This window comes from Leptosomus discolor, chromosome 14 (assembly GCF_034619465.1).
Source record: "Leptosomus discolor isolate bLepDis1 chromosome 14, bLepDis1.hap2, whole genome shotgun sequence".
Classification (NCBI taxonomy): Eukaryota; Metazoa; Chordata; class Aves; order Leptosomiformes; family Leptosomidae; genus Leptosomus; species Leptosomus discolor.
Window position 1 is genome coordinate 8400191 of NC_141404.1, and position 15801 is coordinate 8415991.

At 37.0% G+C, this 15801-nt stretch overlaps 1 protein-coding gene across 1 annotated transcript; it reads left to right on the forward strand.

Annotated features, from left to right (window-relative positions):
• Positions 1 to 5054: 5054 nt before the first annotated feature.
• On the forward strand, positions 5055 to 7278 carry LOC104350173 (parvalbumin beta-like). The gene is made up of 4 exons (XM_009955929.2): positions 5055 to 5115; positions 5785 to 5917; positions 6709 to 6818; positions 7253 to 7278. The coding sequence occupies exons 1-4, from the start codon at positions 5055 to 5057 to the stop codon at positions 7276 to 7278; spliced, it is 330 nt and encodes a 109-aa protein (XP_009954231.2).
• The last annotated feature ends 8523 nt before the right edge of the window (positions 7279 to 15801 follow it).

A 15801-nucleotide genomic window follows, 5' to 3' on the forward strand; every position in this document is an offset into this window, starting at 1 on the left:
ACCCAGGCATGTAAGAGAACTGTTCAGCAGATTTAAGAAGGCTAATGCAAAAGAGGAATTCTAGCAATCAGACTCGCTGAAGCCTTGGCAGAATTATAATGAATATAAATCCTAATTCTATCCTCACTGCCTTTGATGTTAAATCTGGGCTTAAATTATAACTGCTGTTAATTGCAGCACTGAAATATTTTGCATAATGATGAGACTCTGTTTGTTCCTTTTACCTTATTCATTTTCATATCTGCTGAAGAAAAAAACCCAAAGCAATCCCGATCCACAGCAATATAAAAATGCAATGTATACATTAGCTCTTCACACTGCTAATCACTAAAATATCATGTCACTAGTTCACAAGCAGATGGCTCACACAACACCATAAGTGACAGACCTGATACTGCATTCCTTGCACATCTGAAAGTCTCATGTGGAATGCAAGAAATGCGAGACTACATAGTGGCTATCCTGTATTTCAGTGATGTCAAACAACTGCACATCACCACCTTCTGTCGCCACAAGGGGGAATTAAGTACTGCTGAGAATCAGGCAATTCTTAAGTACGTTGCAACTTTACACAAAACTTAGAGAACTTTGTTTATGAGAAAATCTGTTCTTCTTAAATGGTGACTCGTGGAAGAAGATGAGTTATTAAAACCATCCAGCCATTTCATGAGAAGGAATTACAATAAAAATCCAAAAAGTCCCAAATTTCAAAAAAAGCCCATACACTGTTCAGCAAAAACAACACCTAATCCCTATTAAGTCTTCTGTTGACACTAGGATCCACATTTTTAGAGCTAACCAAACTAGAAAAGAATATCTTCTACCTAAAGGAAGCAAATTCCAAAAATGTAATGTTTTCTTGGAAGGTTCATTTCAACGAATTTAAGCTCAGCCAGTGGCAGTCTTCAATTTTTTCAGGGAACAGCATGGAGTGTTCTCTGAACTTGACAATGTGATCGTGCTAGAGAAAACCTTTGATTGCAGGATGTCTATGTGGACGCCATCTGAAGTAGTAAAGAGACAAACAGTGATAACACAATGTTACCACACTAAGGTATAGAATCACAGAGTAATCCACGCTGGAAAGGATCTCTGGAGGTCTCCGGTCCAATCGCTTCCTCAGAAGGCCATCTTAGGGCACACTGCTCTAAGCTGAGTTTGAGCATCTTCAAGGATGGAGGTTCTACAATCTCTCTGGGCAATCTAATAAGAAAGGATTAAATCCTCTTCATCAAGCTTTTATGAATGAAGTACACAAATAAACCACTGCTGAGTACATGGTTAAAAACCAAAATTCTGTTAGAAATTTTTTGTGCTACACCAAATGAGAAAGGATCTAGCAACACCCTGTATTATCACACTGATAACCTGTTCTCAGGTTTAGAGTGAGACCATCCTACTCAGTATAACACACACTACAATACTGCTTGATAATTTCCAGGATAAAGGAAATGTTGTTTATATGTTTTACCTTTATTTAAGACAATTAAAGAACAATCCAAAATGTGAGCAGCAGATCTGAGTTCCACTGAGCCCAAAGACTGTGAGTTCTCAGACACACCTCAGTCCCCTCATTACCCTGCATGAGCAGTTTAATCTCTAATCTTCCCAATGCTTCTTGTGAAATAAACACGTGCTATGACCTCTTTAAGTGGAAAGTAAACACGAAGAAATTGATTGTCCTATGCAAGCTCTTAGAAAAAGGATATAGAGGGCCAGAGTGTTGAATCCAATATCCCAAACCCACCCTCATGCCCTAGCCACTGAATCCATCATCTCTCTTAAACTGAAATTTTGGGTTATCCTGATAAAGGAGCAAAATCATGCATAAGATAAAATCTCCTGGTATTTAGTGGAAGCCTCCTATACTCATGTTCCTTTGGAAATCCCAATCTAGATCCATTTGTAAACTTCAGATCCAATTTCAGATCTCCAACTGTTCAAAACCTCACAGTCATCTTCTAACAAGTACAAGAGCACAGAAAGGGCAAGGGGGTGTCAGAACATTCATTGCACACATAGACTGGTAAAGTTTCTTCTTTGAGTTAGCAGCCAGCCCATGTGGAAAATCTTTGATGCAGCATCATGAAGTGCCTGGAGCTCTTCACACAAACAGTGTGGGCAGAGAGGGCCAAGGCTGGGTTCATTTCCTGGAATGGGTTACTGAAATAGATACATCTTGATTAAATCCTTGAACAGACATGTACCTAACACTTTCATGCTTAATTGTTCATGCATTTTAAAGCATTTTAATAAGTGGATGCTGTGAACGGTGAACTAATTTAAAGAGCTCACGTTTTATGAAACTTAATTTTCATATTACTTTTGCTTACAAGCACAGAAAGATACCATTGCATTGGCAGGGACTTTCTGGTACACCTTCTGTACTGGAGGCCTATAGAGCACACCATCTAGCAGTTGGGATGCGGCTGCTCTGTAACTTTTGATTTGCTTATCAGCATGGCCTACACTCAGGACAACAGGAAAATCAGAGTTCTTCTATATCAACTGACAGAGGAGAAAATCAGATCACCACATCGGTTACAATATGAAAAGAAGGCACCCCTAGACAACGCCTTCCCCTGCAGTTACAAAGAGATTATTGACCCTAGGTTCAAAGGGGAACTTAGGTCAAAGCAGAATATGCAAATACTTGACTCAAAGAGAATCACATCAGTTTCATCACAACTAGATATTAATCAGCTGGTATTTCCTGGATACTAACTTTCTGCTCTAAGTCTCAGGCTTCCAGAACAAATTGATCTTATATTTGTAATGACGTCCCTACCAGACTGCAATACTTAGCCAACACAAAAATAAACACCGTAAAACCTGGTTTGGTTAGACAGACAAAATAACCTGTTCTTCCTAATTATCCTTAAAGGAGAGTCCTTTGGAATTATTTCTGAGTCTTCAATTTAGTCTGTTTATATTCAAGTCTTCCGAGTGATTTGGTAGACTAGACCTTTTTTCTTTCAAACACCTGTTCCTTCCTCTTCTCTTCCTTGCTTATGAACGCCCACATCTTAACCTCTTCTCATTCCCAGTTCCTTCGTTTTCTCTCACCCCAAGCAGTCCCAGAGAGATTTCACGGCTAGACTTGACTGTCTTTGGTGCCATCTACAGGCAAGCTCTGGTTTGCCACAGAAATACTCAACTTTTACCGACAGATGCTTTGTAATCTCAACGTGGTCTTCTCACAAGGATTATTTCTTGAATGTTCAGTAATTCCGACGCAATCCCAGGCCATCCTCTCAATTATTTCCTAGGAATGTGAAACAAAGGCAAAGCTAGATTCCCAAATGGAATGACTAGATCATTTAGTTTATATAGTTCAGAATAAAATGCCTTTAAAAGTAACTTGCTCAGTTGGTCTTATATAGTCCAGAAAACTTTGCTTTCACAGTGTTCAATTTACCACACAGCATGGGTTCAGAATAATACAGTTAGCACTTCTCTTAAGCATTCTTCTCTTGAAGAAATAATCAAGGGAAACTAAGATACACAAGACGATGTTTTGTCTGTATTTTCATATATATAACATTTGAAAGAAAAGACAGAAACTCTATGTTATACTGACCAAATGTTAGGCTTTATTTTAAATGTAATGGCATTGCTCAAATATTAATTACATCTGCAATGATACACCATGTATGTTCGTGTGTGTGTGTGTGTGTGAAACATTCTCCCAATGGCTTTTTACACCATTGGCCAATTTCAGCCATTCCTGAGGCCATTAAGTTCCAACAGATTTCATGAGACAGACCAGTGGAGGATCCTATTAATAACCAGTAAGAGAAAAGCTGCAGCTTAAGCTTAGCTACTGTTTGAATCCTTATAGAAGTTTATTTTTTCAGTACCAAAAGAAAGAATCAAATACCACAGATTTCACTGCTCAGTTTCACTCCTTACTGTTAACGGATGCATACTGCTGTGTGCTGCTGAACAACTGACAACCTTCATTCTATAAATGGACATATTTACTATGATGATTTAAAGTGTGCATGTGCACCATGCAATGAATTAATACTGAGCAAATGTGTTCGCTATTAGACTTTTATAGTCTAAAGTACATATTTCAGTAATTGGGTAACCAAAGCTTATATATCAGCTTACTAAAAATACTTTGTGCTGATTTAAAATTAAAGTTTTTTTCTGTGAGATTCTACTTGTATGTCAGATATATCTATTACAAATGTATCAGCATTAGTGTTACTTGAAGACTATTAGGACAATTGCAGGAGTAATGTTTCATGGGTAATTCCTATCAGGACCGAGCCCTTAAAGGTCAAAGTCTACCATGAAGATGTGCATTTATTGCTATCATTAAGCAATTAAAAAAATATATATATATTTACATTTTTTCATTGACTAGACTGAAAACAGGTGCAAGCTGAGAATATTACTTTGTATGGCACTAAACCTTATATATTGTCTAAAACACCATGCACATTCCTTTGGGATATAAATACCAACCTGATTAGCTCGCAGGTCTTGTCAGCCACAGTAACTTATCCCCTGGGGTATCTGAGCCATCACGTGGCTCTAGGACTTCTGTAAAAGGTCGAGAGGACTTAACTAAGGTCTATATAAGTCATTTATCTCCGTCATTTGAAAAGGAATTAACTCAAGAGGACTCTGAAGATCTTTTACCTTACAGTTTTTTCTGTTCTTGGCTTGGGGAAAACTAAGTGGGCAAGGTGAGTTCAGTCTTTGCTCTGGAACTTTTGAACACGTCACAATAACCCACACAAAAAATGGGCAGAAATAACCAAAGATCCCCAAACGCCATGCAGTTCTATAAATAAGTTTGGTTTTGTCCTCAGCTTGTGCACCTGGAGACTTAACTGGAGATAACAGCAAACCAGATGCATCACCTGTATCTGAACTAAAGGACCGAACAGTCGGCTCCTGCAGGGCAGCTCCCCTGGTTTGCCCTGGGACCTGCAACTGCCCCACTAATCAAACCTGGCTGTCCTCATGGAGCAGCATCAAAGAGCAAGATCAATATGAACTCTATCCAATATTATTTTTCATTTTACAGTAGCTTTGATATGGCTTTTTCTGGTATCCTGACAGAAGCTGAAATTGCCGCTGGCCTACAGAGCTGTCAAGGTAACATTTACATTTTAAATTTTGGCTTTTCAGTTTATCTGTCAAATTCCTTTGTCCTCACTACCCCAACGTCCCAATTCCAATGGAAACAGAAAAGGCTGAAAGTATGAACCAGACAGTGTAATGTTGGTTTCCTCTCCAGGGTGCACGGTAAGATGTTCTTGTTATGTTTGTTTGCTAATTACAGCTTTAATTGTTTTATCAAAATGAGAAAAAAGAGGCAAGGTGTAAGTTTTAATCTTTACCAGCCAATGTACAGGCACCCATCATCACTTGTGCATTGTAGCAATTCTAAGTATGAAAATATCCAGAGGCTGAAATCCTGGGTTTTTTCAGAGAATAATAAAACTCTTGCTGATTTCAATACAAACACAATATTTACCATCAAGTTATGTGAATTTATGTTTGAGTGAAGTATCTAATTACAAATGTACATTCTTCCATGATGAAGACCACAGTCAATATTTATCTTCCTACGTTTGAAAGAACATTGATGGAAAAATCCCACTAATCTGAAATAAACTCAGGAAAACCAAAGATTGTTGATTGGGGTTTGTAATGACCCCCACTGTACTGCAGAACAGTTTGCTGCTTTTTGATCAAAAAGCTAATTTTTTTTTTGTTCCAGATCTTTAACTACTTTTCTTCATCTCTTCCTGCTTATTTCAGCTGCTGATTCGTTTGATTATAAAACCTTTTTTGTCAAAGTGGGTCTCAACTCCAAGTCCAAAGATCAGCTCAACAAAGTCTTCAGAATTCTTGACCAGGACAGGAGCGGCTTTATTGAGGAAGATGAACTGAAGTAAGTAAATGAACAAATGAGTTACCAATGGGTTTGTGTCTTATTGTCCAAAAATTCAGGACAAGATCAGAAATACTCCCTTTCCTTCTGTCTCTTTGGATGAGAAGCGGTCGTGTGTGTGTGTCTGTCTGCACATATGTACGTGTGTGTGCTTGTGCTGAAGGAGCTGCGAGACAAACAATGAAGGAAAGGCTAGATCACAACGAGAAAACACTCTGATAGCACTGAAAATACTTGTTTCATGCAGGGATAACTGACAGACTGTGAAGATAAAAATAGCAGTTCTGCTAGAGTTTTCTTTTTATTATCTCAAGATTTTTACTAGGCTGAATTCAAAGGGCTATTTTTCTCTCATCTTTATTCCTATCACATGAATTCTATCTTCCAGAACATATTCATCTGACTTTGAAGTTAAAAAGTAAGGTTAGAAAAATTTTCACCGCTCTTAAAAATCTACACCTTAGCAGAAAAGAAGGAAGATAACCCAAGAGGGAAGATGAATCCTGCCACTATGGAGTCAGTTCTAATTTTCCCTTTTTAATCCAATGAAACGAAAATGTCATCACAGATTTTTGCATGTTGTGATGCAACATCCTTTTACTTTCTTACCCTTATTCTCCCTGAAATCAGAGAAAGTTTCGCCATTAAATTCAAAATTCTTTACAAAGACCTTTTGAAATAGTCTCAAGAATTGAATCAGGTTTGGAATTTTACAGCTATTACCAACACCAAACTCTAAATTCTTTCAGTACTCAGTATGTCCCACTCATTCATATTTTCACCTTTAACAGACTTTTCCTGCAGAATTTCTCAGCCAGTGCCAGAGCTTTGACTGATGCTGAAACCAAGGCATTCCTGGCAGCAGGTGATAGTGACGGAGATGGTAAAATTGGAGTGGATGGTAAGACTGCCTTTATTAAACAGAGTAGTATCTGTCTTTAAAACTTCCTAATGGCTAGCTCTAGGCAGCTGCTCTGCTCCATACATTGAATGTTATGGATCTGATTCTGAGGCGCTCAGATCTGCGCTGTATTGTAGAGAGGATCTGACACAGCAGGTGGGCTATATTCTGCTCTTGGCTGCAGGCGGTCAGTTGCTTTTTTCATCTACAGAGATTTTTTCAGTACTGGAACCTAAATTGATGTATTTATAAAATTCCTGTATATAATTTCACTGTTTTTAATATTGAACTATGATATGATGTTAACACTGAAATGCAACGTTTCCTTTGTCTTGAGCATCTATTATTATGAGCGCTACCTTTAAGGAATGTGCTACCTTTAAGGAATGATTATCAATGTGTTCCCATTTTATTATTCTTTATTTCTTTTTCAGAGTTTCAAGCTCTGGTCAAATCTTAACAAGCAGTCAAGATAAAGACCAAGATATCTGTGCCATAAACAGCCTTTCCTACTGCAAGCCTACTATTTATTTACACATTTTGTACCCTGGAAGGTCATGAAAAATTGCTGACAAGTGATTTCATACTGCTGGAAAACATTTGAAGTAGTGCAAGCACTACTTAAACCATGTTCCCCAATGTTTTAAGCGGAAGGTCTTTCTATCACTGGGAGACTGAATTGGAATCCACTCAGCTCATCTGTATTTTGTGCATTAAAGATACTAGTAAGATATTAAGAGAAGGAGAAATTAAAAGCATCTCCGTGGGCCATTCAATTTTCAATATTTGCATAAATACCTAGCACCTGTTGTAAAAAAATAGAATTAATAAAATATCCAGGTGTAAAACCTAGTTATGGTAACTGGTAGCAGTGGTATTTAATGCTCTGTATGGTTTTATGTTATTCTTTACGCAGCTGATTACGTTTCAGACACTAATTAAACAGCAGAGCCTAGCACTAATTAAGCTGTCAATTGTAATATAAGATCAACTGTATCCAAGATGAATCTAGATTACCGAAATAGCAATACATCCAAAATTCCCTAAGGAGACACTGACCTTCCTGCCCACCTGATGGCACTATTGATCCACTTACAAGAAGTCAAAACGGCACCCCATCTGCTTGAATTGATTCAAGTCAGAACACTTTGGTATTCTGCCTGCCCACTTCTGCTGATGACTCAGTTTTGCCCGGTTAAATCACCTCTGAACGCAGAATACTAACATTTTGCTTTCCAAAGGAGGCGACCCTATGCCTCAGATCTTGGGAGCAGGATGGGGGTCTCAGGAAAGGTCTTGGCGCTAATTTGCAGTCAGGGAATAAATAACTTCTGTTGGGTCCACTTTGCACACTAAATGCCCTTTACTGCTATCCATACGGCACTAAATATCCAGCATACCAGCTGTACTGGGCAAGTTGCACACCATGGCACAGAGATGCAAAGGAGCACAGGGGCAGGAGTCAGTTCCCCCCTCTGTCAGTATGGGACTTGAAGGACTGCACACAGAGAGCCAGAGCAGAGATTCAGTACCCTTTAATCATATCAACACATTTTCTGCTAAAATGAGTTCTTGCAAGATCAATGTAATGAGTATTAATTGTTATCACAATTTGAAGTTGTTTATGTTGCATGGAAGTCTAATTAGAGAAGATGTGTTTTTACAGCCATTACAAATGCAACTGAAGGCAAAGAGAGCTCTAGTTTGGATTCAATTAGGTTTAAAAGCACTTTGAAAAATCAAGTCCCTGGTGCTCCATAATGGCAAATTGGAGCATGATGCCTCAATAATCAATGTTCTGATGCTTTTCTCCACCTCAAAACTGAGGATAACATAACGCCCACATCTCACAGGGCTGTAAAAATAAATGCATGAATGTTTGTGAAGAAAGCATAATAAAATGAAGAGCACCATAAAAAATTGTTAAGAAATTTATCTTTTTTCTTTACAGACAGACAGAAATAGCAAGCCGGAAATAAGGAATGACGAGAATGCAAAATTCTTAACAGTTGCTCATTAACTGAAGTTCACCCAGCTTGTGCACTGACTAAGTTAGGGTTCTGGTTGAAAAGTAAGACTGGCATGATGTCATCACGATTTTGTCATAATACAAACACACACAGCAATCAAATCAGGTCACAAAAATAAACTAATTGGTAACAATACCTAACTAGACACTACAGTGTATGGGGTTTTTTAGGCTTACATATGTGATAAAAATAAACAGACATCCAAACAGCCTTTCAAAAGATCTAGGTGGCTTCAACCATCTAGCACATCGTACTTCCAACATGATAGTTACTCCTATGTACTCTTTTAAGAAAATTTTGAACTCTTGAAAAGACTGTTCTTGGGCATTAATCTTGAAAAAACCTGTACAACAACTGTCTCGTACTGTAATTGTTGGAGCTATTTAAGAAGATGTTTCAGTATTTGCAGATCAAAAATCTTCATTTCAAAATTATCTGCTAATGCTATAGTGGTTCTGATGCATAACACATTTATGATAAGATATTATGGAGAAGGAAGGAAATATCAATACAATGTTGGGGAAATCATTATGTTGCACAAAATTAAAGCAACCCACAGGACTTTAATGAATACTCAATAATGTGTTTATGACATACATTAGCCAAAAATATATCTCCATTAGCTCGAATGAATCAGGCCCTAGTATTTTAGAATTTTCCTTAACAGTGAAAAAATCACATTTATGATTTCAATGTCATCTCAGGAGTGCAATAAACAAAGGAAATTCTGAGGAATTAGTAACTGCAGCCTGACTGCAGGGCTAAAACCTCTCATGATTGTCAGAAAATGCTACGTATCTCAGCTGATATTATGTTTTCTATTTTCACCATGTAATATGGGTCACAGAATCACAGAATGTTAGGGGTTGGAAGGGACCTCAAGAGATCATCTAGTCCAATCATCGAGCATGTACCAATATTAATGGCTAAATGAGAGAGAAAGGCACAGACAGCTCAGAAAACTTTTCAGTTAGCAGGCAGCTCCTTTACTTAACCACACTTACTTCCACACTGATAAGCGTGCTAGGTCAACAAATCTAAGACAATTTTACCACTTACGATTCCATTAAGAACAGTAAAAAATTAGTGACAAGATAAGTCTGGTATCAGCTTCAGTGATCACTCCAGAAAGTTAAGAAGAGCTTATGACTAGAGATGGTTTTAGACTTTTCTTTCTTTCAGTATTATCACTAAGCAGATTGGTGGAGAAAATGCTGGTTTCTGTCTACAAGAATACACTTTCTTTCTTTTCCTCTCTGTCTCACTCACACAGGCTGTCAGGTACTGCGAAATTTCTGTAACTGCTTATCAATGTGCTTTAAGAAAGCTCTTCAAATTGTGCCTGTCAGCCTACAGCTGGAAAGACTGCTGCATGATCATAAACACACATTCCCATACAGCTCCCTTTAAGTGAAGAACACTCTTCTGGAATCGTAAGTTTGGAGGTCTGAGACCATTGTATTCTGCAAATGTTTATATCCAACCCTTTCCACCAGTCCTAAATGTGTGGTTGCCTTTTGTCAACGGAATTTTGTCACATGCTTTACACATGTGTTTTAAGCACTTGTCTGAATCTAGACACCTGCTTCTCCTTTATTTAGAAGGCCATTTCTGTTAAACAAGTGACTTTTGATGATTACTTATGATAAGGTTAACTCTAATTATAGGGTATTTTTACTTTATACCTCACTGACGGTTATACACCCTCCTACTGCTGAAATTAATGGCATAAATCCCACTGACATCAATGAGGACAGGCAGTGAACATAGAAATAGTTGGAGTCACTTCAGTGCCTTTTGCTTTATTTTACCATGGCTTCTTACACTGTGGGTCATAGCGAAATACAGCCATGTGCAAAAAGCCTTTGGTAACAGTATAGTACCACTGTACGTATCTTTTACATGTAACAAAAGGCAGCATCCAGATTATTTCACAGCCTCCAACCTTAAGGCACAGTTATTCTTAAAATACACAGAAAATCTGGATGATTTAGACGGCTAAAGATCACTCCATCTGACACTGCCCATAAAGCTGACAGAAGATAGAAACATCTCAGACAATTACATTTAGAGTCAGAGACAGAAAATTGTGTCATTGAGTCACAGAAGCACTTGCAAGTGCACTTAAAGACAAATGCATAGCATATCAAATGCTAGCAGAGATCTTCCAGGACAGCTTTTTAAGTGAAAAAATGTCCTGATCAGACCAATCTCTATGAATCAGTTACGCTATTAATCAGTTATGTCAGTCTATTCTGCTGTCAGAATGATAAGGATATGATTTAAACTGGGAAAAGTACACAAGACATTTCTCCTAACATGAGAGAAGTACCTGTCTTTGCTGCTCCAGACTCACAGTGCTGCAGGATGTATCTTGTGTCTTGGATTCTACAGTCCAGACCTCTCCTCAGTGCTCTGGGTAACATCCTCTACTTGCTACAGAGAAAGCTAGCTTTGCCACCAAGGCTTGCAAGGCCTGGATTTCATCCTTCCTTGTAATAATGCACAGTACCAAAAAAGTCAAATACTAAACTATGTTCTTAAACTTCTCTGTTAAATATGGTAAGACTATGGCCCAAGCAACCATTCAGTTGGGATTGTGTAATTATTTCTGTATGATTAAAGCGTGTGCCTTAAGAGAGAACTTGAAGTAGCAGGATATAACTCATTTTGATGTAAAGGCCCTTTTCAATGATTACAGCTATATTCACACTAAGATTCTCTGCTGTCACCATTGAGACATCAACATTAACGACCAACCATATTGGTTACTGAGTATCTATTAGTTACTCCCAAACTCATTAGAAAGGCAGAATCTGTTATCCAGGATCATGATACAATTGTTCTGGCCCTAACACAACCAGGGCTGAAAGATGGAGTTGTGTGGGTTTTAGAACAGCTGCTACAGCATCTCTTTACACTACTGTAGTTGGTCTCAGGTCAACACCTCTCCTCTGATCTTACCCAAGAGAACCGCTGATGTTTCTTTTGCGTCTGCTTGAAGTCATGTCTTTGGTCAATCGCCACTGCTAATTAACTCTGTATGTCATACCAAACAGAACACAAAGAGTACAAGACTAGTCCACGCTCTGTCAACGGTTCACCAAAACACAAATTTCCTCTGCTTATTAGTGAAGTGAATGATACTTGACCTGAAAACAGTTGTTTTACATGTTTAGATTCCTAGCAAGAACTCATCAGTATGAATGTTCTGTATTTCTCAGAACTACACTTTCAAGTTTAATTCTGGAAGACCAAAACAAACAAAAAAAGTGGTTTTAACATTGCTGTATATACGGTGCATAAAGACACTTTGGAGGAAAACAACAGAAGTAAAATTACACGAGTACATAAATCTTCAGATTAACTACTCAGTAGCACTTTCAGATGTCCCTAGTAAAGCAAAACAATAAAAACAAGTTAAAAAAAAACCCAACCCACCCCATATTTTTTCTTGAATTTCATAGGAACAAGTGCTAAACATTCCTGGAAATTGTGCAATACTCAGATTCTGTACCAGATTTTGCACTATTGCTAACTGCCCATTACCTAGCAGCTGTTGTTCTCATTGAGTTACTAGGTATTTTCTTTATAGCATTACCTTGCTTGCATATCTTTTAGAAAATTTCTTTTACAGATCTCAGTTTTTGAACATCTAAACTGATTACAATCACCTCAGACAAGACATACCCCGCAAGTAAAGAAAACAGGTAATTTAGCTGTAAAATATATTATCTAATTAAAGCATCCCTTTATACAACATACTCATCCCTGATTATTTAATTCTAATTGTAGTGGAGGGAAACCTGTACTTCAGATGAAGTGTCATTAATAAATAAATAAAACCCAGTAACCCTAGATTCCCACCTGTATCAACATACAGTGACATCAACTTGATTCTGAAATTCAGCACTTTTAGGCTTTTGTAAACCATCTTTCAGCCAGGATTAGCATCACTTTTGTTGTCAGTATTGAATTTCAAACATTAAAACATCCTTTCAATAAGCAGTAATAGTGAACTTACTGTAGCAATTAGCTCATTTTTGTAAGAGATAATATTTTAATATAATACTAATTCAGGCTACTTTACTACTGCTAAACATGTGTTAAGAACAGTTTAGCACCCTGCGTGCCATGACAGAGTGTATGAGGTAACGAGACGCCACTCTGACCATTTAGTGCTTATATTTTAATACAATGCTTGAATTAGCTGCACACATATTTTGAGCTTGAGTATTACATGCTCACCTTGATCTTGAAATTTACCTCATTTCAATTTTCTCATTCTCATTAGCTTTTAAAAACTAGTGTTGTATGGCAAGTCAAAAACTGCTTGTTCAAGCAAGCAGTTCAACGAGCATCGTTTAGGAGCAAGCAGAAATAAAGGCAGTCTACTATAAAGCAACACCTATGGCACTATTACAGAGGTCTAAAGAAAGGCTTTTCTCTAGTAAAAATGTCAAGAGGAATCAGTAAAAAAACTTTCTGTTAAAACTCATATCAATTTGAGATGATCATAAAGGATAAAATTCACAACAGAGTGCAAAAAGGCACCTATAAGAATGAAAGCTATTTCAGGATGATTCTGTAGAAAGCATTGTACGTGCTTCATTCCCACCATCTGATAGATAATAATATCATGATAATCTGAGACAGAAATCAATATGAATATATAGTACTGAACGAAGAAGATAAATGGAAAGAACACCAAAAGACCTGAGAGCAGATCTTCAACTTGTACAACTCAGCATTGTTCAATTTGTTTAATCAGAAAATACTAATTTACAGCAGCCCATGGTTCTTAGGTTTAACAGGAAAGTGTTCTTCCAGATTACTATAAACAGTTTTCCTACTGAGAGCGACAGAAGAGAGCATTCTTTCATTACTGGACAGCTGATACTTGGAATCAAAAGTAAGTCTGATTATTTGTGATTTATGCCACCTTCTTCTGGTACAAAGGAGATAGCAAAAAAGGTAAAAGTATCATGAAATTATGTCTGCTTTTTTGTGTTAATTATACCTGATATTTCTCCATCCAAACTTAGACAAACAGGTGCTACGGAACAATTGCTATGCTCGATAATTTTCTCACTGTCATTAAACCAATCAGGAGTAAAAGCCCTGTAGTCCATTAACCTACACTCAGGCTTAGATACATGACTACTCTGCTCCACAGCACGATTTTTAACTTTTGCTACTACAAAAAATATTACTTGTTCAGCATACCGTGCTATTTCCATTCATTACAAAATAAAACAATGCTCATATATCAGAAGAACATTACTTTAGATACCGTAATAGACTGTTATAGAAGAAACTCACCAAATTACATGTGTTGGTCTTCATCCTAGAATTTAGTCCGCATAAACCCCCTTAAAGATGGAAACAGATTTCTGACTGAGAAGGAAAACCTCCTACCTGCTATTTCAAATTTTCTTAATTTTTTTTTTCCAAAATTAATGTTTTTGAAATATATAATAAACCCCCACTTATTTATACCTACAATTTTAATTTCATATTAAGGAAACAGATTGCGAGAGTGTGTGTTGCAAAATGTATGTAAATCAATCTCCACACTAAAGCAGTCTGATTCCTACAACTTCAAGTAAGTCTGTTATTGACTTCATGTAATTTATAATATTTAAAATAGATTATTAAGTAGGCCATATGATTACACATAATTTTCCAAGGAATACAGACAATGAGATTAGCTTATTCAGCTTTACCTAGTTTCAGAGTTTCGCTGTCACTGAAGGCTTTGGTTTCTGTTCTACTCCTGATTAGGGACAGCACCGTAATTTAGAAAACAGTCAGGAAATACGAAATTAATATATAATTACTGTAGAAATTATAGCATGCTTCCCTCTATCCTAGTGACAAGTTGTCTTTGTCAGAATGACACATTGTCACCTCTGATCTTTCATCTCTGACTTACATTCCAAAGGATAAACAGCCTTAGGGAAACCAAACTAGTTTCTTTTCATAAGGACGAGACTGCTGGAGTCATCTTCCGATGAGCAACTTCAAGGTCCAGAGGTTAACTGAAAATCTTTAGCATGCTTGGAGATTGAAAGGCTATGTTTTGATGGCAGACTTGTACTTAACTAAGCACAAGTGGATTTATTAAAAAACCTGTTCTTCTTGTCCATATTACCTTAGAATATAAATAGAAAGAAAAGTTTAATTAGTTAAGGAAGAAATTTGAGCTAGGTCTCAAATCAAACATTTGATCCCTGAAACAGTAACCTAAGTAGTGGTTATTGTCACCTTTTGAATCCTTTATAAGCCAGAGTGGCAAGCCAGAGCCAACATTACTATTTTGCCTGGTATCTCCTCAGCTATTTTTCCTTTACCTAGCTGAGAAAACTATAAAGGTGAGCAGCCGACTTGAGATTAATTAAATGAAATTACTGTGCAGAGCTGCACCAGTAGTAAGTACAATAACCATTGTTCTAAGATTTTTATTTTAATTGCTGGAACTACATGTGGATGGACCTTATATAGATAAGTATCAGTTTTCTTTTTATTCTTCAGAGCTGTTGGGGGAGAAAACAGAAGCAAATCTTCTTGACTTTCTTTTTTTGCACTGCATATATTGTTATTTGTATTGCCATTAAGACTAATTATTAGATTAACGGTTACATAGAGTTTAAAAATGTGCTGTACTCAAATAGGATGCAGGTAAACAATAAAAAATTGATCATCAACTCGCAACATCATTTACGTAATCCATCTCATTAAAAAGTATTATTTCAGCACTGCTGTTTTTAAGGAAGTAATGTACTAACTCTTCTAATTTGTTTAGGAATAGCAGGGATGTCAGTTTGATCCATTAGATTAATCTACCCTTAGAAGTCTTGTTAGCCATATCGTATTCCTCAAAACACAGAAAAAACAATTTGTTGTAAGATGCATTTGTGTTTCACAAATCTGTTTGCAATATACTATTTTGC